Source organism: Ascaphus truei, chromosome 6, assembly GCF_040206685.1.
Source record: "Ascaphus truei isolate aAscTru1 chromosome 6, aAscTru1.hap1, whole genome shotgun sequence".
Lineage (NCBI taxonomy): Eukaryota > Metazoa > Chordata > Amphibia > Anura > Ascaphidae > Ascaphus > Ascaphus truei.
The window spans coordinates 98,956,995-98,980,402 of NC_134488.1; the positions used below are offsets into that span (position 1 = coordinate 98,956,995).

General features: G+C 40.1%; 1 protein-coding gene across 2 annotated transcripts; it reads right to left on the bottom strand.

The window, feature by feature from the left end:
• Window positions 1-1,544: 1,544 nt before the first annotated feature.
• SPHK2 (sphingosine kinase 2) lies at window positions 1,545-23,395 on the bottom strand. 2 transcript variants are annotated; one of them, XM_075605319.1, is made up of 6 exons: window positions 22,951-23,394; window positions 18,362-19,323; window positions 12,030-12,179; window positions 11,790-11,884; window positions 9,218-9,333; window positions 1,545-8,846 (listed from the first exon to the last, which is right to left on the bottom strand). In XM_075605319.1, exons 2-6 carry the CDS (start codon window positions 18,774-18,776, stop codon window positions 7,835-7,837), a joined length of 1,788 nt encoding a protein of 595 aa, XP_075461434.1. In that variant the 5' UTR covers window positions 18,777-19,323; window positions 22,951-23,394; the 3' UTR covers window positions 1,545-7,834. The 2 variants fall into 2 exon arrangements, with proteins under 2 accessions (XP_075461434.1, XP_075461435.1); XM_075605320.1 differs by lacking the exon at window positions 12,030-12,179 and having other exon boundaries at window positions 22,951-23,395.
• Between the last annotated feature and the right edge of the window lie 13 nt (window positions 23,396-23,408).

The window sequence follows — 23,408 nt, forward strand, 5'->3', positions numbered from 1 at the left end:
CAGACTCAATATATTAAATACGCATGAAATGTACTGGATCTTCAAACTGGGGTCTCTCTTACCATCCGGTATCAATACCGATTGGGAGTTGCAACATTTCCTTTGACTTACATCCAAAGAGTAGCTAAAGAAAACAGGCATGATTATCTGAGAAATTATCGCTCAGGAATTTCAGTGCTCCTCTGAAACATTGTCACATTTGTCACTGCATTTATTCAAGGTGTTCATTATGACATGTTCATGTGGTGAATTGTTATGTACAGTTTTTAGAATCTAAGATGTTTAACAATTATTTCCATATACATAAATTATACCATTTTTTTTTGTCTATTATAGACATTCAATTATGGGTTCACTCTATCCCATGATATGTTGCATTGAACTTGGAGTCATCATCAAGCTTCGTTATGAAGTTCCAAAATAGATCGTATGTTTCATCTGGAAATCTGCATATCGTTTATCAGTTTGATATCTCATCCATTTGTGCAAATTCCTTGCACCTGGTTATATAAATGAATATAAAACATCATGTTTGTTATTTACATATGGATGGTCAAATTAGGTTGCAATATGAGAAATAGATTTATTTCATTAAAACAAGGTCTAATTATGCTACAGGGTTATACCTTATGATCATTTTTTTTAGTTGATCAAGATATCTGTTCTTGCTGTATCTATAATAATAGCATGTTCTTGTATAGTGCTGCTAGATGTACGCAGCGCTTTACAGACATTTTGCAGGCACAGGTCACTGCCCTGTGGAGCTTACAATATATGTTTTTTTTTGTGCCCAAGGTCACAAGGAGCCGACACCGGGAATTGAACCAGACTCCCCTGAAACCTCTGATGTGTGTATCACTTACACAGGCCGTGTAAGATATATATATATATATATATATATATATATATATATATATAGATATATATATATTTTTTTTAATTATTATTATTTTTTTTTTTTTTTACACTTCTCCCTTTACTACCCTCCTTGGAACATACAGTAAGTGCATTGACTGTGGTGGATAACCGGTGTGCTCTTATGTGCATACAATTAGCAGCCTATCCACCATTGTGTATTGATGATTTATAATCATTTTATTAATTTCTTAATCCTGTGCACTCCTATTTTGTCTTTTTGTACTTGCTTTTAAGGATCCTGGATTGAGCCCAGTGGGGTTGAGCAGCAGGAGCCTGTTTACCCCTGTGTGTCTTCAACATTTTTGGGACTGGCTCAAGGTAGCATCAGCCGCTTCTAGTTCAATTTATACTCGCCGTATTTAGAGTTTGCGCCCTAGTATCCTTCGCCTGTGTATAGAGAGGAACATGGCAGAGCTGCACTGGGATCTATATAAGGCAACCACAGACACGAATGCTTTAAACAATTTGACGCAAGTATGCTGGTACAGTCTGACAAAGCAGTCACGCCCATGGTTAACCATTGTTAATGTGAGGGACCCAAGATATGTAATGCTGCATTATTTGTCATAGTAAGTGTTTATATTTTGTGCACAAAGGGTGGCAGAAAAAGACAAGCGAGACATGGAAGCATTGCATGCCGCATTTATTGCATAGATCTAAAGATTTAAGAAATCAACATAAATTAACTCCTTGGCATCTCACATCTGAGCTTTCCATTAAATAAAAAGTAAAAAAAAAAAACGCGAAATATCAGTGTTAGCTTATTTACTAACTCAGTAGTTACAACCTCCATCTTCTTCAATGTGTTTGACCCTCAATAAGGGAAGAATAGGGGGATTCAAAGGCACACAGACATCTAGTGAAGCAAGTGGGCTACGAGTTTGCACGGCTTTATGAATGAGACCCATGGAGTGCAAGAGAAGAACATAGGACCAGGTCAGTGCATAGGACTACATTACATTACCGGGCTATTATTAAAACCCTTAAGGACATAGTTGTTAATAAAAAGGATCCAGTTAAGTATAATTGGTTACAGATGGGCATAGCAATGTAATTCATACAAAATAAACAGTACCCCAAAAGGAATGTTACAGGTAAAAATACAATTAAACAATTACTATAACGTACGCATGCCTTTATTGCTTAAATTCTGAGAGGGCGAACATTAAACAAACGGAACAGGTTACACCAGTGATCAACTCATCCTCAAGACCCCCTCCCCAACAGGTCAGGTTTTGAGGATATCCCCGCCTCAGCAGTTGGCTCAGTCTGACTGGAGTTGAGAACCCCTGGGTTACATGAATGAGAACAGGATTAAAAAAATGAGGATACACACTGACTACATTTTTCAAAGCGGTTTGGTCAGCTTATTAATTTGCAGATGTTACTTTTGGACAAGTTAGGAAAGTGCGTTTTTGAATAATTGGTTGTGCTATGCAATCTGATTTGTTGTTAGCAAGTGAATTCACTCACAGATAATAGGTAAGCAAAACAAAGAAAACTGACTCCTCTGAGATCACATGGAAAACAGGACTCCCCTGAGACTTGTTTCAGCATGGCCAAACGTGTGTGTGTGTGTGTGTGTGTGTGTGTGTGTGTGTGTGTGTGTGTGTGTGTGTGTGTGTGTGTGTGTGTGTGTGTGTGTGTGTTTGTGTGTGTGTGTACTGCAGGGAGGTGCTCAATATACATTCAGACAAATAAAACATTTTATATTTCAGTGCACAGAAATGCAAATAACTACAAATGATGATTGTTTAAATTCTATTTCTAGCTCATATTAGATTCAAAATCATAATTTCTTAAGAAAAGCGAGTAATTTTTTTCCATTAGCAAAAACCTAAAAATTATAAATCAGATAATTTCTTTGGAGTGCTAGACCACAATAAAACATTCAAAACTCTGTAGTCATTAAGTGCTTAATGAAAGGAGTTAAAAGTTTTTTTCAAAGAGACATCAGGAATTGTACCTTAAATACATCAGTCCTCAAGCAAAGAGCCAAAGTCAGTCATTTGACCAATTATATTGCAAACACTCCAAAGTTTGTAATGAAATGCAGTCACCATGTGTGAGAATTTAGCAGTACACACACACTAATGATTCAACTGCCACAGAGCCCTGTGCTAACAAACCTGAGAAAATGCAACGTGACAGTCAGTCAAAATTATGAAAAATAATATTTTATCTATATTACAGAACTACTGGAGGATTTCATATCATGGAGAAAAAGGAACTGTTTCCCCCCCACCCCCGCCATCTTCCATTGAGATGAGGGAAGCTTTCTCTGGGAGAAAATAAAAAAATAACACATCCTACCTCTGATTGGTGCCAGATATATGGGAGGGGGGGGGGGGGTTCCACTATGGATGGATGTCATGCGACAAATCGTTACCAAGCAGCATCACTGGCCACTGCAGTCTAAATCAGGGGGGGGGGGGGGGGACTTAACTACAGTCCTCAAGCCCCTTCCCACAGGTCAGGTTTTCAGGATATCCCTGCTTCAGATAGGGTTGCCAGGTGTCCGGTATTGAACTGGACTGTCCTGTACTTGGATACTCCAGTAAAAAATGAGAGGTACTGTAATACTGGACATATATGTGTCCAGTATTTCCTCCCTGGACATAGTGACCTGATGCACCTTTCACCATTGAGTCCAGTATTTTTGGAGAAGCCACCTGGCAACCCTAGCTTCAGAACAGGTGGTTCAATCAGAGGTTCAGTCACTGAACCAGCTGTGCTGAAGCAGGGATATCCTGAAAACCTGACCTGTTGGTAGGGGCTTGAGGACTGCAATTGAGCACCAGTGGTCTAAAGAATCTTGTTTTTACATTCTGGATCCTGTGTCGGATTGTTTGTTAATCATTACTCACGTAAATGGCTTTAAAATGCAAACACAGGGACTGTTAATCTTTTCAGCATAGTTGAAGCCAAATCTAGCACTCACCTGTAAAATGAATCCCAAATACGCCATGGTTTCACACTACCCATCCCCCACCCACTTGCAGCTGAGCCGCACTGCAATCTTGAATGTACTCTTCTGCAGCTGTGGCCCATTACTCAGGCAGAAAAATGGTGACTTTTAGTGGGCTTATTCTATATTGGGCCGTGCTGACTGCAAGCGGTCCGATCGGCCACTTCTACTGATATAGAATAAGCCCCCCCTAAGTCTCTGATCCTGTTCATACAACTTTACGAATGAACGTGCTGCTATTAGAAGATACAACACTAATTAGGTGGCAGCTTAAAGAAAATAAGGGTTTCCTGGGACACAATGTACAAGACAAACAGGTTCCTTAGGCACAAACAGGGTTAGATGTGGACAGAAGTTTTTTGCCTTAAAATGTACATTTTTTTTTTTTTAAACAGACATTTTCTTGTAGCGACTTATAAGCTCCAAAAGTGCCGATCTAGCTTTTTGGTATAACCCAAAACATGAATAATTCAAAGAACCCAGAAAGTTAAGATATCAGAAATAGTTCCTTTAACAATTCTGCAATTCTGAAATTGTTAAAGGAAGCATTTCTGATCTCTTAATCGTCAGGGAACTTTGAATTATTCATGTTTTGGGTTATAACCAAAAGCTAAAAAAAAAAAAAAAAAATATCAAGATTTCATGTGAACCAACTACATTACTGCATGTGTTGGTCTACTCCATAAATACGATGCGACTGGCTCCCTGAAGTCCGTTTTTAAAACGATTAATGTATGATCTTTCACTACTTGTGAGATGGTAACATTTTAGTGTTTCCTTCTCCAGTAATGCCGTGTAGCCCCATAAACCGCTTCCTTGGCTATACCACTTAAGTATTACTTGCTGAAGATTTGACCAATTCAGATATAAGTAGTAACTGGTACAGTACTTTAGCGCTTTTGAAAAAGCACAGGAAAAAAAAATGGCAGCTCGTAATGCGTTCTGTTTTTTTCCTATTTTGCAAACGTTTCCAGACACTGTCAAAAGAATGCATTCATTTCCCTCTTTTACAAGGAAACAGGTGCTTCCAGCAGCAGCTTAAGATAAAATACTCTTTGGAAAGTGTTTCTCCAAGTCTCAAGAGGCATAGGACTCTCTCAATGGGGCACGATTAAAGCAGGCAGTCTGCATATCGAAAATATCTTTGCATACAACATATATCGTCATAATGATTTTGTCTTTTTACATATTATATACACTTAAAAGCATATCCAATTTGTGGTTGTGGATTGATTCTCTGAATATGTTTGTGACAAATAAATCTGAAACGGACTTTAAGGGATCACTTCATAGCAGTTTTTGTTAGACAGATGTGCCCAGGTAAAGCAAGCTACATTTGCACAAATATACAGTATTAGTTTAAAATCACACTGTACAGCACAGGAAGAGGGGGAGGGGCGTCTTGATAGCTCATGTGGAAGGTTGTGCAGAAAAAGCACTTTTCTGATCTCCCGTCTTTTTGTAAAGCTAATTTAGCGGTACACGTTTTTCCAACAAAATCTCCATGACACCTGACACCCCCAAACCTTAAAATGATCAGCTGCACCACACTCCATCATGAGGCCTCCTCAGTCCCTCACTAAGAAGCCACGTCACCTTTTATTTCAGCATTTCCCAATATTCCTCTCTCAATTGGAATATATATATATATATATATATATATATATATATATATGTCCCCTGCATTTTACTACATTGTGGAATATGTTGGGGGCTAACTAAATGGAGTTAGAAATAAGATGCACCTCACGGTTCACAGCAGAGAGCAGATATTTCTGACCCAGCCCCTAAAAATAGACATCCACAACTCTGGTGCATGGATGCACAGAAACATAGGAATAATTGAATCTTTGAAGATGTCACATGTAAGCAAGTTTAGCCATTTGGGTTCTCAATCATCAAATACGGCTGCAATGAAACACAAAAGAAAAAAGGCACCTGCAAACAACGGGACCCCAAACTGTTCAGTGCTGTACAGTACAGATTTGAGGTAAAGTTTTTGCTTAGTGCTAAAACACAAACACGTCTGTCGCAATCACATGCCTTTGCGTCATCATTACGTGTGTGTAACGTTTGCGTTTAATTGCATCAAAACATGCCTTCAATTTTTTTTTCTTTTTTCTTTTGGGGGACGGACCTCAGTCCGCAACAACGGAGCCCAGGAGAAGGAAACTCTGCAGCACAAGGACAGTGGAAACCATCTAAATGTGGTGTTCATATACTGTATGTGCGGCAGTGTTCTTCCCACTCAAGGAGACAACGGCACTTTCTACATATGCAGTTTGCAATTAATTTGGTCATTTACTTTCCCAAGATTGTTCACGTGTACAAAGAAACATTAGCCAACAAGGAGCAACGTTCCCACATTAGTGAAAAGGTATAACAGCTGTACTATAACATGCAATAATCCCAATGTCTATTACCAAAGCAGTAAGTTACTAGTCAAAGCATCCAGCTAGGGAGGAGAGGAGCTGGATTCACAGTGGCTGTACTTTGGCCAAAAATTAAATATTATTCCTACTGCACGTACATATTAGAGGTATTATGTGCAGGACTTTTCTGAAAAGACAAAGCTCCCTGCATAAGCTATTCTCAGTGACAAGATGAAAAGTCTTCCACAACACTTGTATTATGCAGATTTGTCTGACTAGAGATGTACAATTGTCTTCGCTTTTCCCTTTCCTTCATTTTGCCTTTGTGTGAAATTTTTACTTCAGTTTATACTTGCTCAGTAATGCACAAAAATGCAACATTTTCACCAGATCACCAATTAAGGTCTTCCGCCACAAGGCTGTGAAAATGGCCGTGTCAAGGGCCATGTGACCTAATGCCCCTTTGCTGGAATTTGCAAATGTACATAAACGTTTAATGCCCATCAAATTCAGTGCGAACGTTGGAGATTTTGAAAGGAAAGAAAAACTGCAGATTTTGCCTGGTTTGCGAAGTTGGAGTGAAAAATGTGCACGTCTCTAACCCTGATGGACAGACAAATGTACATAAAAAAAAAAAAATCAGGTTGTTCTTAAATCATAAATAAAAGTCTATTCAATACTATCATCTTTTAGGAACACAGAACAAAAATAATTTAATGCATCATTACATTCTATTTCACAAGTTCCCTCAATAATCTTCTTGCCAAGTCAGTGTTTAGACAGAAGGAAATGCCATTTCTGGTCTGCAGAAGTAATGCACGCACATTAAAACTGCTTGCTTATCCATGCTACACATGGATAGGCGAGGACTGGTATTTGAAGGCAAGTGAAATTTACTTATGACATTACACAACCTTTCCAACTAATTTAATTTCCAATTTCTCACCCCACAACTCCCAATGGTTGTTTCTGTGATAAGTACGTGAGGCCGTTTAAAAGATAAAACAAGGATATGTGAATTGGTGTGTATGTCAGCACTTCACTTACAGTACACTGCCAACACAAGCGCAAGAGGTTTCCCATCGGTTTGTGGCAACATTCAGAAAAACAAGTTATACACCAGGTTTGTTCGTTCTACAAGGAATGCATACTTTGGAAAATATGTCGAGTCCCTGATGCTTCAGGTCAGGTTCTTCTACTCCATAAATGATTAGGATACTCATGTGAACATCAAGCGGTCTGTTCATAACTAGAGTTGAGTACTATTGAACGTGACTGAGGAACTATGGTCCTACTTCAGTGGCCCTTCTAAAGTAAAGCTTGGGTTTTTCTTTCTGCTCTTACTCAAAACAGCAAAGAGAGAACTTAGGAGGAGCACAACCATAACATGTGTCCAACGGTGACTGGTACCAGGAATAGTTAGGAACATATGTTACAATTACAATCGCCTTTTGCTGTCATTTATGCCGACTCTCACCCAGAGCTATACTGAATATTTGGAATATTAGAATGACAGCCACAAGGAAACTGGACTCAATGTTATATTGCACAATACAGTCTTGCACTAAAGAGATCTTTAGAAATTAGTCATACGGACTCTATGGGATCCAGTGATGAGGTTGCTAAGTCCATTGTGTATCTGAGCCTGAATAGGACCATATTCCACACGCTCCCCATCCACAGTAATAATTCCCTTTCGTGTGAGAGGTTCCAAACGGAAGGCTCGAACAGGCACATGAATGAGGTATGGACATTGTGTCTCAAAGTGTGTCCCTTTCTCCATGGCCAAGAAGAGACGCACAAGGGCTGCCCGAGAAATCCCTGCTTTCACGAAAAAAAGGTGGATTAAACCATCGTCAAAGAAAGAAAATGGAGCTGTGAGCAGGTCAGCCCCCAGATGGCTCTGATAAATGGCCAGCACTAGTACAAAGTCTTCTTCCACAGTTACCCATGTCTTGGGTACTGGATGCTCCATTGGAGCTAGAAGATCATCCTTGGGTCCATTTACCTGGTGATGCGTCTGAGGCTCCATGTCATTGGGTAGCACATGATTATGCTGCAAAGGGTCATCAGTTACAGAGTCAAAAGTGAAGCTGGAGGAGTGCAAGGCTGTTGGGGAGCTTGGTGATGGTGAAGTCTCAAAGCTAGGCAACTCATTGGTGTCAAGTGAAGCAGAGCTGCGCTTATACATGACGTTGCGCTCCTCACACAGTCCTATATCAGAAATAGTACGGTGTAATTGAGCACGATGAAATGGTACAAGGCTCCCATTGGGAGCCAGGGTGATACTCCGTGAGATGGGACGGTGGGCATCCAGCACTGGTAAATAAGAAAGGCGGCCTCGGTATGTGCGCAGTGAGGCCACCCTTACCATAGTGCCGACTGTAAAACGAGCAGAACCCATGTGTCGGTACTTCTCACTTTCTATGTCCACATCAGAGATGAAGCCCCATGCAACACTTAGGAACGAGAAAGAACGTATTCCAGAGCAGCTTGTCACAGACACCAGGTCCATAGGCACCACTGTACCACGGCATAGTAGCAAGATACAGTTAAGTAGCAGCTCAGATCCCATTGCCTGCTCAAACCTGTAAGTTATATATGAAAGAAGAAACAATGAAACATGGAAGCGGAAAACCTTCCCAACAAATATAAGCTGCAAGGGACATCTCAACTAAGAAATATAGGAATGTTTAAACTATAAAAGCTTACATCATAACATTTCATTCATGTAAACAAACTTAATTGTTGATCTGGAACACATTGAAAATATTATTGCAATATTTGAGATATAGCTAGCTCAGGGATCTGCACATGGTCAGGTACACACACACACACACACACAGACACAGACACACAGACACACACACACACACAGACACACAGACACACAGACACACAGACACACAGACACACAGACACACAGACACACAGACCTTATTTATAGTCCTTTACTTACCCGGCATTATAGTTGATGGATCCAGCCAAGGCATTTCCTGACCCACAGGGAATAATTCCAACGGGCATCTTTATTGCATCTTCCCAATCAGGTCGTTCCATCAAGCCGTTAATTACCTGAATAGAGTTAACATTGAAATGCTTTAGGATGGAAATGTAAAGTAAATAATAGAGAGGATAAACAAGGAGTTAAAATTGAAAAAGCTTCAAGAATCCTGGTTTTAAAACATATGGTTGAGCCGACTCATTAGGGATTGCGTAATAAAATCTACAGGAAACAAATCTTGGCCAAGAAATATTATCCGATGTATCGAAGATAAAAACAGCAAATACACAGCATCTTCATTATCAGAAGAAAGCTTGCTGGGTGCAAAATGTTACAATACCAGCTCTCTAGATTGATTCCTTGGTTTCTCCGTATGGCTATATTAAAGAACAGATGATGGATTAAATGTGTCTAAGATATGATATTCCTCCAAGAAAGGATGAGAACATTATCTCTGTTTGCATGTGAAAAATCCTTTATCGAAGGATCTCCAGAATAATTTTTTGCCCAGTGAATGTTGGCTGCAACAAATTCGATTTTTATAGCATTGATTTCCTCAGTGTGCCTGGAATTTTATCTTTTCTTAATATGTTGTTTGACAGGAGCAGGTAAAATCCCTCACCCTTCCAGTGCAATTCATTAAGTCACCTTGAAACACATTTTGTATCTCATTGCCTTTTTTGGTGGGCGGACACTTATCTGCCTCTTTTTTAATAGACAAAAATAAACAAATTAAAAATCTATCGCCTTCAGTTTGGTTTTTTTTTTTGCAAAGAAAAATATCCGAGGCAAATACACTAATCATAGTTGTCAGTCAGAAATCATTGATATATAACCCTCATTGGGTGCATTTGTCATACACCGACAATGCTCTCACTGGTGACCGGTACCAGAAACAATAAGATGCAAAAATGACAAAGTTTCCATCTGCTTTTTGTGTCACCTAGCTTGACTCTCATCCAAAGCCGTACTGAATACAAAGTGCAATTAAGGACTGCAAGGAAACCAAAGTAGGTGTTCTAATACAGTCTAGCACTGCAGAAATAGAAAGCGGCCATGCCGACTAAGGATGAGGAGACAAAAAGTATATGCAAGAGACATGCAAGTGTTAAGTACGTACAACAACAGACAGGGGTGCCCAATGCTACATCCAATTGACAAAACATATATGGTAATAAGTATAACGTTTAAATACTTCAATAATAATTACTTGGTTATTTAATTAAACCCTTCGGCCAAAGCGTCAAGGTATAACCAATAATGCAGGTCCTGAACCCTTCCCTTTACTATACCAGGAAGGTCTTGTTCTTGTAGCAAAGTGAAAAGACCACCCAAGTTAAAAAGGTGAGGAGTGAGTTCTGGGGGGAGGTGCCACCTACCTCCATACAACTGTTACCAGTCAGAAATTGATAAACACACATTCCCAGCTAGCTCAAACTCCTACACCCACCACATCATGAATATATATGTAAAAAAAAAAAGAGCGTGGCAAATGTATACATGTGTGTTAAGTGCGGTCATTCCCAGTACTCCTGACATCCCTGCTGCTTTAACTCCACTATTTGCATACGAGTTTGCTCTTTGGAACATGAAATAAAGGATCTCAATTACACCAATTTGAGGATTCAGCCTAGGTATTTTATTAGAGCGACGAGTATCCCTTTGCAGATTTCTTTGTCAAGACATTAAAGGTCACTGCTATAAAGCGAGTGATGGTTATCCGTTGGAAAAGATTCCAGCTATAATAAACTGTGGAAAGATCAGGCTAAAAGTTGATGCTGCATAACTAGAGAATTAACCTTCTCCAAGATGAACTGTTGCGACATGAGGAGTTTTTCTTGCCTTGCATCTGCTATACCAGAATGCCTCTTTTAGCCTAGTCTGCACGGGAAAGGCTTAAAAGTATCACCACGACACAATTTCTAATCATGTAGGCTCATTTTAAATCACATTTGAAAGGAAGAAGGGAAGTGGAACCTATGCCATATAGGGTCATTACATTGTACATACACGTGGAAGGACGAGCAGTCCTGTGCAGTACAGATTCCAAGTTGTGAAAAATAATTATGCCCATAAAATGTTTTGTTTAAAAAAAATTAAAATTTTTCCTAAATGCCATTATAAGAATGTTTCATTTTGTTTATTTGTTTTCCGTCAGTGCAACGCATCGCTTAAATGTTATTACGTATTACCTATAGGAAAATCTTAATAACTTAACTGAAGACCTTCCTTTTACTTGATAAATCAACAACGAAATAGCTTAAAAAAAATAAAACCTAAAAGAAATGCAACACAAAATAACCTGAGAAAATAATATTTTAGGATCATCCCCTGAAAAGTCAATTATGTTAGTCTGAACAAGGCTAGATCTATGGATTTTTAATAGTCAGAACATTCCTGCAAACACAACACAACACAAAACACAAGACTTGTATTGATCCTCATTAAATGACGTTCTTGAATTAACTTGTGGGTTTATGTCAATATGCTCTGGCAGTTTATCAGCAGAAAGGCTAATGGAAATTACCTCATAGAGAAGTCCATCTCCGGAGATGACAACTATACCGTCCCACTCTGCCAGATTGATCCCCTGTACTAGCTCTCGAGCGTGGTTGTGTCTCTCTAAAAAAAGGGACAGATGCAAAAGAAAGTAAGATTAGACTGTCTGACCTTTAACACCCTCTGCATCTATCTGGAATGAGGAAGAAAAAAAATAAAATATGGAGAATATACACTTTAAGTGGCAAATTTAGAAGACAGTGCATACCGGTCTGTATAAGGTTATAGCTGATATCGGCCTCTGTGATCATGGGCAGAATGTGCGCGTGGCACTGCTGCAGGGCATTGCCCCGCCCTCCGAACGGATTTAGCAACAGCATCAACCGTCGGGCTCTGGGCAGGAGACCAGGAACAAATTCTGTGCGAGGAGATGGAAAAGTACGTACAGTAGGTGTGCAAGGCAAGCCCACCCAGAATCTAGCAGTGCACAATAAATCAGAGCGAGTGACAACACACTGCCCAACATTCCCATACTCAAAGACTTAGAGGACTTAATATTGATTCGGAGGTCAGCACTGACGTCAGTCTTTGTTCCTTGGATTGAATTTACATTAGAAACCAGAAAAAGTGTCTACAATACAGCAAGGTCAAACACCTTGAAATCTGACTCCTTGGAGACCAGCTGCTTGGCTAATTGGGTGGAAAAATATAATTGAAAACATTCAAAATAAGGGAAGCACTTGCATTAATACTACAGTCAAACTATAATAATGTAATCAGTTTAAAGAGGCAGTCCAAGCAGCTTAAAGTATATATTTGTGTTTCAATATATACAGCCTTTGATTACCTTTATTGAAAACGAATTACCTAAGCTGCCGACCAATTAGTTCTCCTGTGATCGATCAGCAAAATCCTGATTCTCAGGGTTCACTAAATGGCTGCCTTTCAGTTTCAAAATCAATCCTTCAGTGTAATTCAGCAGCTATAATGTATTCTTATATTACTACGGTAACATTATCTATTGTTACAGTTTGCAGCTCAAACTGCTGGGAAAATTGGCAACAACTGATCCCATACAGGACACCTACAAGCTCATATTGAACCCCCAAAATAACCACAACATATATATAAGCATATAAAAGTGTCACAACTGATCCCAAACAGGTGTTACAAAAATCTTGTAATGCTGGGAAAGTGTACTAAAACTTTCTATAGAACAAATAAAAAATGGAATTAAGAGTTGAATAATAATAATAATAAAGTAGTAAGTATTACCTAATACAGCATAAAGTTTTTGGGTGCAGCACCTTCTATCAATGGTTTAAATACTAGTCAGCATGGGAAACAAACACTGTCAAAAACGCCCCCCTCCCTCTCCTGATAGGAACAGATGGCACGCACACGCATTAATATGATGTCACTGCGCTGGCAACGGCTCCAACGCTCTACCATTGTTTTCATTTAAAAGAGCGCCTAACTTTCGTGATAAATTGATTTGTGCAGATTTGGTGTCCTCTAAATCTAAGGGTAGTATTTTCTTGGGGCGCATACATAAGGGTACTTTTCCCTGTTTGCATTGTTCTTGCCGATAATAATATAACAAGGGAACATTTTTAAATCACCATAGGACTGGAAAGGCTATTCCTATTAGGGGCTACTTCCAATATGCATAAGTACACAGTTTACACTTTGAAATGCCCTTGTCGCCTGCTTTACGTGGGCAAAACTTCTTGAAAATTCTAAATTAGAATTACTGAACAAAAGGAAGGTTGAGAGGTCACCTGTGAAATTTTCTCATTCTGATATCATTGTACTTTATTCCAATTGATGTGTAGTGTCTTTCTTGTCTAGGTGGTTGAGGGTTTTCCACCTTAGACAGTTGCCCCGATTGCATTAGTACTGTATTATCTTAAAGTTGTTGCTGGATGTTCCTTTCAAAAAAATCCCCTTCTTCCATGCCCATGTAATGTAAAATTAAGGTGGACTTTCATCTGGATCCTGGTTGCTAGGGGCAGGAGGGAAAGGGGGGGAGGAGGGAGAGAGCCAGGACAATTGTCCCGGGCCCGGAGGCTGCGGGAGGCCCGGCCGGCGCAGAGATGGGCCTGACCTATTGCCGGGCCACCCCCGCAGCAGGTCTCTCCCCTCTGCTGTTGCGGCCTCCTCTGTAGGCCCCGCCCTGAGCTAGAAATTTGGCACTGGACTGCACCCCTCCACCCGCGTGCGTGAAGGGGATGCAATGTGCAGGGGAGAGATGTGAAGTGCAAGGGGGGGGAAGGGGTCTCGCAAGGCCTCTGACACTGGGGGTGGATGGGAGGTATGGAGAGAGGGGTGGGTGGTTGAGAGATAGAGGGGGGAGTCTTGCAAGGCCACCGAAACTGGGGTGTGGGGGCCCAGGGGAAAGCAGTCTGCGGCACTGTCTGTCCCCCAAGCAGTGTATTCTAAATGCTGCTGCCAGACTTCTTCACCCCACCCACCACACTTCTTCTACTTCCCCACTTAGCACTAGATTGGCTATCCATGCCCTCCTACAGTGTAAAATTCCAGACATTTGTGCACACCTTCAAAACTATACAGAAAACTGCCCCTCTCTACGCAGTGATAAGAGTCCTCATAATATATTTAAAAAAAGTTAATCCTGTATTGGCCACCTGGGTGGGCCCGCTGCTGGATAGGGCAGTTTACGGCGGTGTTCCGGCTCCACTCTAGCCCTACTCACAAAGTAATCTACATCGCACCATCTTCCCGATTACGTCTACCCAATCCCGCCTCCAAGACTTCTCCAATACCATCACTCAGACCGTATGTATGTCTTTATTTATATAGCGCCATTAATGTACATAGCGCTTCACAGTAGTAATCCACGTGACAATCATATAAGTAACAAACAACAGATCATGGGAATAAGTGCTTCAGACATAAAAGTAACATTGTGGGAGAGGACTCCCTGCTCCGAAGAGCTTACAATCTAATTGGTAGGGAGAACGTACAGAGACAGTAGGAAGGTGTTCTGGTAAGTGTGCCTGCAGTGAGCCAAGCTTTATGTATCGTGTATAGTATTAGCCACTGTGCTACTCATACGCTTCTTTAAGCAAGTGTGTCTTAAGGTGGGTCTTAAAAGGTGGATAGAGATGGTGCTAGTCAGGTACTGAGGGGAAGGGCATTCCAGAGGCGTGGGCAGTCAGCGAGAAAGGTTTAAGGCGGGAGAGGGCTTTAGATACAAAGGGGGTAGAGAGAAGACATTCTTGAGCAGAACGCAAGAGTTGGGATGGTGCACAGCGAGAAATTAGGGCTGAGATGTAAGGAGGAGCAGAAGAGTGTAAAACTTTAAAAGTGAGGAGAATTGTGCATGAGATGCGGGATTTGATTGAAAGCCAGTAGAGGGATTTCAGCAGTGGAGACGCTGAGACAGATTTAGGAAAGAGTAGAGTGATTCTGGCAGCAGCGTTAAGGATAGATAGATTGTAGGGCAGACAGGTGAGTGGCAGGAAGGCCAGACAGAAGGTTACAGTAATCGAGACGGGAGAGAATGAGGGCCCGAATCAACATTTTAGCAGTCGAGTAACAGAGGAAAGGGCGTATCTTTGTAATATTGCGGAGGAAAAAGCGACAGGTTTTAGATACGTTTTGAATGTGAGAGAGGAGTCGAGTGTGACCCATAGGCAGCGTGCTTGTGCTACTGGGTGAATGGCGGTAATTCAAACAGTAATGTGGAAGGAGGTAGTAGGGCCAGGTTTGAGAGGAAGTATAAGGAGCTCTATTTTTGCCATGTTAAGTTTTAATCAGCACAGGGCCATCCAGCATGATATCGCAGAGAGATATTCAGAAACTTTGGTCTGTACAGCTGGTGTAAGATCAGGGGTTGAAAAGTAAATTTGTGTGTCGTCAGCATAGATTTGATATTTAAACCCAAGAGATGTGGTTAGGTCACCTAGAGAAGGTGTGTACAGAGAAAAGAGAAGGAGGTCCCAGGACAGAGGCCCTGGGGTAGCCCCACAGAGAGATCAGTAGAGGAGGAGGTGTTAGCAAGAGTGACACTGAAAGTACGATGGGAGAGGTAAGAGGAGATCCAGGATAGAGCTTTGTTACGAATACCAAGAGTATGGAGGATGTGGAGAAGAGGGTGGTCCACGGTGTCAAATGCTGCAGAGAGGTCAAGTAATATGAGCAGAGTGTAATGACCTCTGACTTTGGAAGCATGGAGGTCAGTAGTTATTTTAGGGAGGGCTGTTTCAGTGGAGTGAGCAGTATGGAAGCCAGATTGTAGAGGGTCTAGGAGAGAATAGTTGTTGAGAAAATGGAGCAAACGAGTGAATACAAGACGTTCAAGGAGTTTGGAGGCAAAAGGCAGGAGGGAGGCAGGTCAATAGTTATAAAGACACGTAAGGGTCAAGCTTCCTGTTTTTGAGTAATGGTATAACTGTTGCATGTTTGAAGGAGGAGGGAAAAGGTACCAGAGTAGAGGGAAGAGTTAAAAATCTGTGTGAGCATAGGGAATATAGTAGGAGCAAGAGGTTTTAGGAGATGGGACCATATACACATTTAATATTACCCTAAAAACACACTTTCAAGAACCACTCCACTGGATATATACAGTAAGTTATTGTTTTCTGATGGTGAAAATCTTACAAATCAGAGTTCCGTGAAGTATATTTACCAAAGCAAGATAATAATAATAATAATAATAGCATGTTCTTGTATAGCGCTGCTAGTTGTACGCAGCGCTTTACAGAGACATTTTGCAGGCATAGGTCCCTGCCCCGTGGAGCTTACAATCTATGTTTTTGGTGCCTGAGGCACAGGGAGATAAAGTGACTTGCCCAATGTCACAAGGAGCCAACACCGGAAATTGAACCAGGTTCCCCTGCTTCAAACTCTCAGTGCCAGTCAGTGTCGTTACTCACTGAGCCACTCCCTCTGCCAAATGCGATGTTGCGTCAATTTTGTCACAGTCATACATAGTGTACAACTCTGTAGGCCATGGATGCAACAGAGTTCTGTAGATTGAAGTTGAAATGTTCTCCGCATTGTAGCATAGTAATTGGAATTTAGGAAGGAGATTGGCACTTAGAAACATTGACCACAGTTTTTCTATATCTGTTCTTGTACAGATAACATGGTTAGGCAATTTGTAATAATACCCGAGTACTGAACAAGAGATTACCTATCTTACTTGAAACCAAGACCGAGGTGACCATTATTGCACTTGAATGGCTATTCAAGTGAATAGCCATTAAAGAGCGATAACGGCTATGGTACATCTGTGTAGCAGAGAGAGCCGTGTTTAATATGAATTGGAACATTCCAAGATTGGCTGAAAGCAGCATTTTCGACCTGAACCCATTAGAGAATAGACTATATTTTAAGCCCTGTGATGATGCACAAACCTGCAAAGTTACATGCAAAACAGCACAGAAGCCAGGAAATGTTTTTTTATTTTTTAAAGTATGACAGTACATTTCTGTACATCATTTTAAATATGCAAATGATCATTTCAGCAGATGCTCCAATAGAGAGCACATTGTATTTGTTCCCTTGATGGCAAATTAGTTCACCAAATAAATCTGTAGCTCTGATTATTATTTATATGTCAACTGTGTTTATGCAGTGATGTGTGACGGAGGGGAGTGCGCCTGCCACCATATCTCAGATATTGTGCTAAATATCAAACGTCATTCCTTGATGAGCAGGTTACCTTGCACTTCAACCTCGGTCTTGGTTTCAAGTAAGATAGGTAATCTCTTGTTAGCCAGTACTCGGGTATTTTTACAACTTGCCCAATCATGTTATCTCTACAAGAACAGATACAGTTTTTCTATATCTGGTCAAAGTTTCTAAGTGCCAATATCCTTCCTAAATCCTAATTTCTCTGCTACAATGCGGAGAAAATTTCAACTTCAATCTACAGAACTCTGTTGCATCCATGGTCTACAGAGTTGTATGTATGACTGTGACAAAATTGACGCAACATCGCATTTTAATTCCAAGGGAAATTCAGATCCATTATTTAGCAATAATTCAAACTAGCGAGCGCAGGTTATAACCCCTCTTCAGGTAGATAGTGAGAAAAACAAAGCACTACAGTACTCACCAAACTAGAAAAAATGCAGTTTAAGCAGTGGGTACCCATGAATAAACGATTTATTGGATCCAAGTGGGACAGCTACAGTGGGGTACTCTACAGTGGCCATTTTTTTTAATTACTTGTCAATGTAATTAACATTCTTAGAAAATGTAAAAAAATAAAATAAATATAAAACCCTTAAGGTAAAAAGTTACTCATTTGATAGCTGTTAAAATGGAAAACTTTGGTTTTACTAGTTCCTCTGGGTTTCTAATCTTATCTGGCTCATAATTACTTCACAAACTAGAAAAGAAAGGAGAAGTTAAGATGTAAAGTACCAGTAAATTTCAATGCTTACATACATGCTTATCATGAGACTACAGAAAGGCTGTAAAATCTCTCCAGGGTATTTGGTTATTGTGTAGGCTTGAAACGCCTTCATTTAACCTATTAAAACACGTCACTGCCATTGGATGACCAATTGTGGTAGGTACTGTCCCTCATTGTAATACTATTAGAAATCTCACGTAGTTTCTTACCCGGTTCACTGCCAATGGGAAGTCCATGTACCAGACACTTTATTGCAGTCGCCCACTTTTCAGCCACAGCTTGGTTCTTTTCGTACTCTGATGCTTCATCCACCCGAAATGTACGAACCAACCTCTGGCGGGTTCGGCTAGAGCCCATGGTGACCTTCTTCTTCTTTAGTGGATAGGAGTAGATTGAGAAATAAGCAAAACTGTCTGTGGAGCTGCGATTACGTAGTGTGTGACATCCCACCATGTCGAGAAGTGGCAGCACTGTCCGTTGGTCATCCTCCGGCTTCGGCACTAGTCGCTGAATGTGAAGCCCCGTACGGGTCAGACTAAGTGCGTAGCGAATACCTTTGGATGGGTAGACTCCAAATTCTCCATGGAGGAGGGTGTCTGACACCTGCCACTGTTCCAGAGACATTTTTAAGGCAGTGGGACGGGTTTCCGGTTATTGCTTTTAAAGTCCAATCAATGACATGAACAAATGCATAAAATGTGGTTGCTTGATGCATAAAAGGTATAGAGCAAGATCTAGTCAACTAAAAGAACACCTCTGTTTGAAACACATACTGTAATTTCAATGTCTATTTTCTATAGTTTCTAAGTAGGCATATTTTAAACAAAGTGGCATTACAAAATGCAGTCTCAATAATAACGCACATCAACGTACAACATTGTTCCACTTGACAGATGGATACGCTGTACTTTAACTTGTTGTGCAGTGTATGCCCTCCAAAGATTGGTTATCCATTTACTTGTAGAAGAAAACACAAACTGGATGTCTGGTAACCGAGTCTTTAAACTTACGTCAAAGACTTAAAAAATAATAATAATATTACTACTACTTTCTGATTCCATTTACTACCACTTTTGGAGACAGAAGGGGAAAAAAAATAAATGAAGAATCCAGACCTCCCGAGTTACAATTTCAGTGAGATGTACTTTCTTGTGTTGACAAGTCTCTTGAACTGTAAGAAAGCAAAAGAAACATGGTTAGGAAAAGTGTACAACGTGCTAACTGTATTTTGTGGTTTGGGAAAGGATGAAAGGTAATAAGACAAATCATTGCATTAGTAATTCCATACAATAATGATGGATGCACATTGTGTTTCCCCATAATGAGCAGGCAATAGGTCTGTGTGTCACTTTCCTGATGTAGCTGAAGAAATGTAGAGCTATAAACTGGATAGAAATTACCAAATAATTTAATGCGCGCCCCCCCCCCCGTTTATCGGTTTGATAAATGATGGCACCATAATTGTTTCGCAAACCAATGACGAAAACAAACAATTTACCTCTGGTTTTGGAGGACTGACAAAGTTGGATCATCTAACGATAAAGATGGTAAAAAAATAAAATAAAATAAAAACCTCCAAAGCTTGTTTCCCATGGAAATATTAATAGGATTTAAAAATGCTCACCAAGTATTTTTAACCTATTTTATTTAAATCAATTAAACAAGCCAGTGTCATTAGATCACTTTAATCTGAGAAGGGACTGCCCACTTAAATAAAAGGTATGGTTAAGGTGTGTAAATAGAAATAGCATTTATACTCTGTAGCCCATCCTTTAACATTGTTTAAATAGCAAACTTCATAAAAAGGAATAACTTCAAACACCAGCACTGACTGTACAGGCTCTGTATGGAAATGTTTGTCTTTATCTGGGTGACAGATGTAGAGCAGTGATTTAAGCTTTTAAGAATTGGGGATGCCTTTATAGGGGCAGACCCAGCTGGTTGCCATTTTTAAAATAAAAATACTTATTCCCAACTGTGTTTGTTCTTAAAACCGGATGCTTCAATCATTTGAAATAATCATTTGAAATATAAAGTGTCAGGGACGGTAAAATGGAGCTTTCCCCAAAGCCCAGTGCAGTCAATAGTTTTTTTTTTTTTTTAAAAGAGCAATATATATTACTATTATAGTAGCTAATATGGTGTAGGTTTCTGGGGGGATTGGAGTTAGAGAGGCCAGCAACACTGTTCTGCAATGGCAACAAAGGAATTGTGAATGTATAGTAAGCCCTACCACCTTTACAATGCATTTTATAGTGCTGCAATTAGGCATCCTTTTTCTATATGATCTAACAATGGGTTGGGGGGGGAGCGAATCTTCAGTTTCTTGAAATGTAAAATATCCATCATGAACAAATTTGTTTGCAACATTGTGTGATTGCGTGCAACCCTTCCCAGGAGGAACAGGCTGAAAAATCAAGATTTAGAATAAGTAAACCGTCTTTTTTTTTTGTTTTAAGCGATGGGGGGATAAGGAGAAGAGGGAGTGAATGGTGGAACCTTAGGAAAATTACAATTATGTATCTAATCAACAGATCTGTCAACACATGACCCGGGAATCTGCTTTCCAACAATGCAACAAGCTCGGGTAGCACTAAAGCAATAGATTTCAACCTTCAGCCCTCACACTTTAGGGCACTGCTCTGCCAGTAATGCACGATAATCTGCACCAGCAACAACCACGAGTAGATTGGCATAGAAAAAATTACATTACACAACAGCTACCTGTGCAGGTGGCTTAGTAAGCGCCAGCAAACTTAAGTGAAAGGGCACACACACACACACTAAGCGCTGATGCTTTAAAATGTAAAATTCTTTGTTAGATCCTCAGTCCAAGAAATGATGTATAGGTCAGCAGCATATGACTGTGCAATGCGGCTGTAATCTGACTCACACTGTGTCACAAGCGATCAATTGTTCTCCTTCCCCAGTCTGACACAGATTTCACAGGCAGAAGCAGGGATTGACCACAGTTTGGCAGACAGCAGAATAACTATTTTGTCAGACAGGATGAGACTTTACCAAGAATGAAGCGTAAGCGCAAGAACTGCTCATCAAGTGAATTCATTGATCTACATACAATACACGGAGAGAAAGCGACCCCTTTTTACCATTGGTGGAAATCCTGTGACCTACACGGTCAGCCTGCCGACCACTAACCTATTTACTGCCTGATGAGTCAGGAACACATTGTTACATCATACACAACCTTGGTGGCAGCGAAAGGGTTAACTACATCCCTACTCACCATACTAATATGGTCAACTAGATGCTATGCTAAAAGGAAAACATTTATCATATTGCCAGTTTCCCCTATTGAGGTGTTAGGTTAAGATGTTTCTTTCTTACTGCAATCATGAGCATTGATCAAATTAATCCTGTGGCACATAAATAATTAACTAATCTGAAGTCCATTTGTGTAGAATGACCACTACTACTTCATACTCCATCAGAAACATCACACAAGTGTATCCACATCTAGGGTTTGTCATACTGCGGAGAAACTTATACTCCGGACCCTATCTCTGGGCTCGTCAACTTGTTCTCCAAAGGGCAAATGGACCAGTTCAGAAGGGCCACAAGCCGATTGTAATATTATATACGCTTCAAGTCTTTAAATATTCTATATTTCAAGCATTTATAACATATACACACACACACACACACACACACCAGTGAATTTTAGTGTGATAACATTAGCAGAAGCAAGGGGGCAGTTTATACTAGTTGATTAGGCAGCTAAACGTTCAAGGGCCACATCAAGGCCCTTCTCAGGCTACAGTTGAAGAGCCCTTCCGTATAGAATATGATGGGAAGGTATAAGCTCCACTTACTGTAGCTGAAGGTGGCATATTGCTAGACAAAACATCTGGCTGTTAGTAGAGAGGTTGCGGTATGTGCCCTTCTCATGAGAGTTATATGTGGCACTAAGGAATGAAATAAACGTAATCCAAATCTTAGTGCTAAAGAAATACCCATATAGTACAGTGCCTTGTCAAGATGAGGAACAGAGTGTTTTCATCTCTGGATTTGTATGGTGTATCTTACAGGCATGATCACATATCGAAGTGTTTAAGGGCTATTTGATATTACTGACAGCGGAGAAGAATATATATATATATATATATATATATATATATATATATATATTTCACAGCTTAAATGTCACTATTGACTTGTTAATGGATATAGATCAATTATGATTAATCTAATCTATATAGACTATTTTGATGCTTAATATATATATATATATATATATATATATATATATTTTCATATATATCAATGTACATATGTGGGATTAATCTGTTATCCCTCTATTTCAAATCAAATATATACAAATACGTGGTTATGCTCCATTTCTTTATCTTTTATTATTTAAAATCACATGTTAAAGTATATATAATGTTATGGAGCATCAATAATAGTTTTTCATCAACTCTAGTATAGATATTGTCAAGAGATATAGACATTCAGGTGCGTTTGTTATTAACTCCCCCCCCACCACCACCACCACATTCTCCTTTTAAGAATTGTTGCAATATCAGCACCTGCTAAAAAGAAATGTTGATAAGATATATTATGATTCTTTTGTACCAGAAACTTTGACCATCTCCCGCAAACAGAAATACCAGTTAGATATTAGGTACTGAAACCCTTACATGCTGTGAATCTACTTTCCAATGCTGAAGAAGGGATCAGCTCTATTCAAATGAATGGGACACACTCTTCTCCAGAATAAAAAGCAGCTTCGCTGGATATCGAGCAGTTTTGCTCTCTGCTTAACTTTAGTACTTACCATGTTTTCTATGCAGGTGGAAGTTGTCATAGGAAGTTCGCTCTCTCCATGTCCCATAAAGAAAAAAACTGCAATGTCAAACCACTGGAGCACTCACACCAAGAATAACAGGTAATAACGCCATTAATGTTATACATATACAGTACTATTCTTCGGAAGCAGCTGCTGCTTTTGCTCTATGGATCTCTATGGGGAGTTGCACTATGTATGGGGATCACAGTCTTCTTGTGGGATTTCAATGAACTGTAAGGCAACGATTAAGAAGAAACAAAAAAAGAGAGAATGGTGAAATAATGCAAAATGTGGGACAAGTACGTTAGGCAGAGGGTGAAGGGTAGAGATAAGGACGCCTCGCAGGGTGGCGCTACTGCTGCTGCATGTAACCGCGTCTTGCTGCCACGGCTGTAACTAAACTCTGCCGAACAGGAAGTGATCGGTACATGCAACACAAGGCGCAG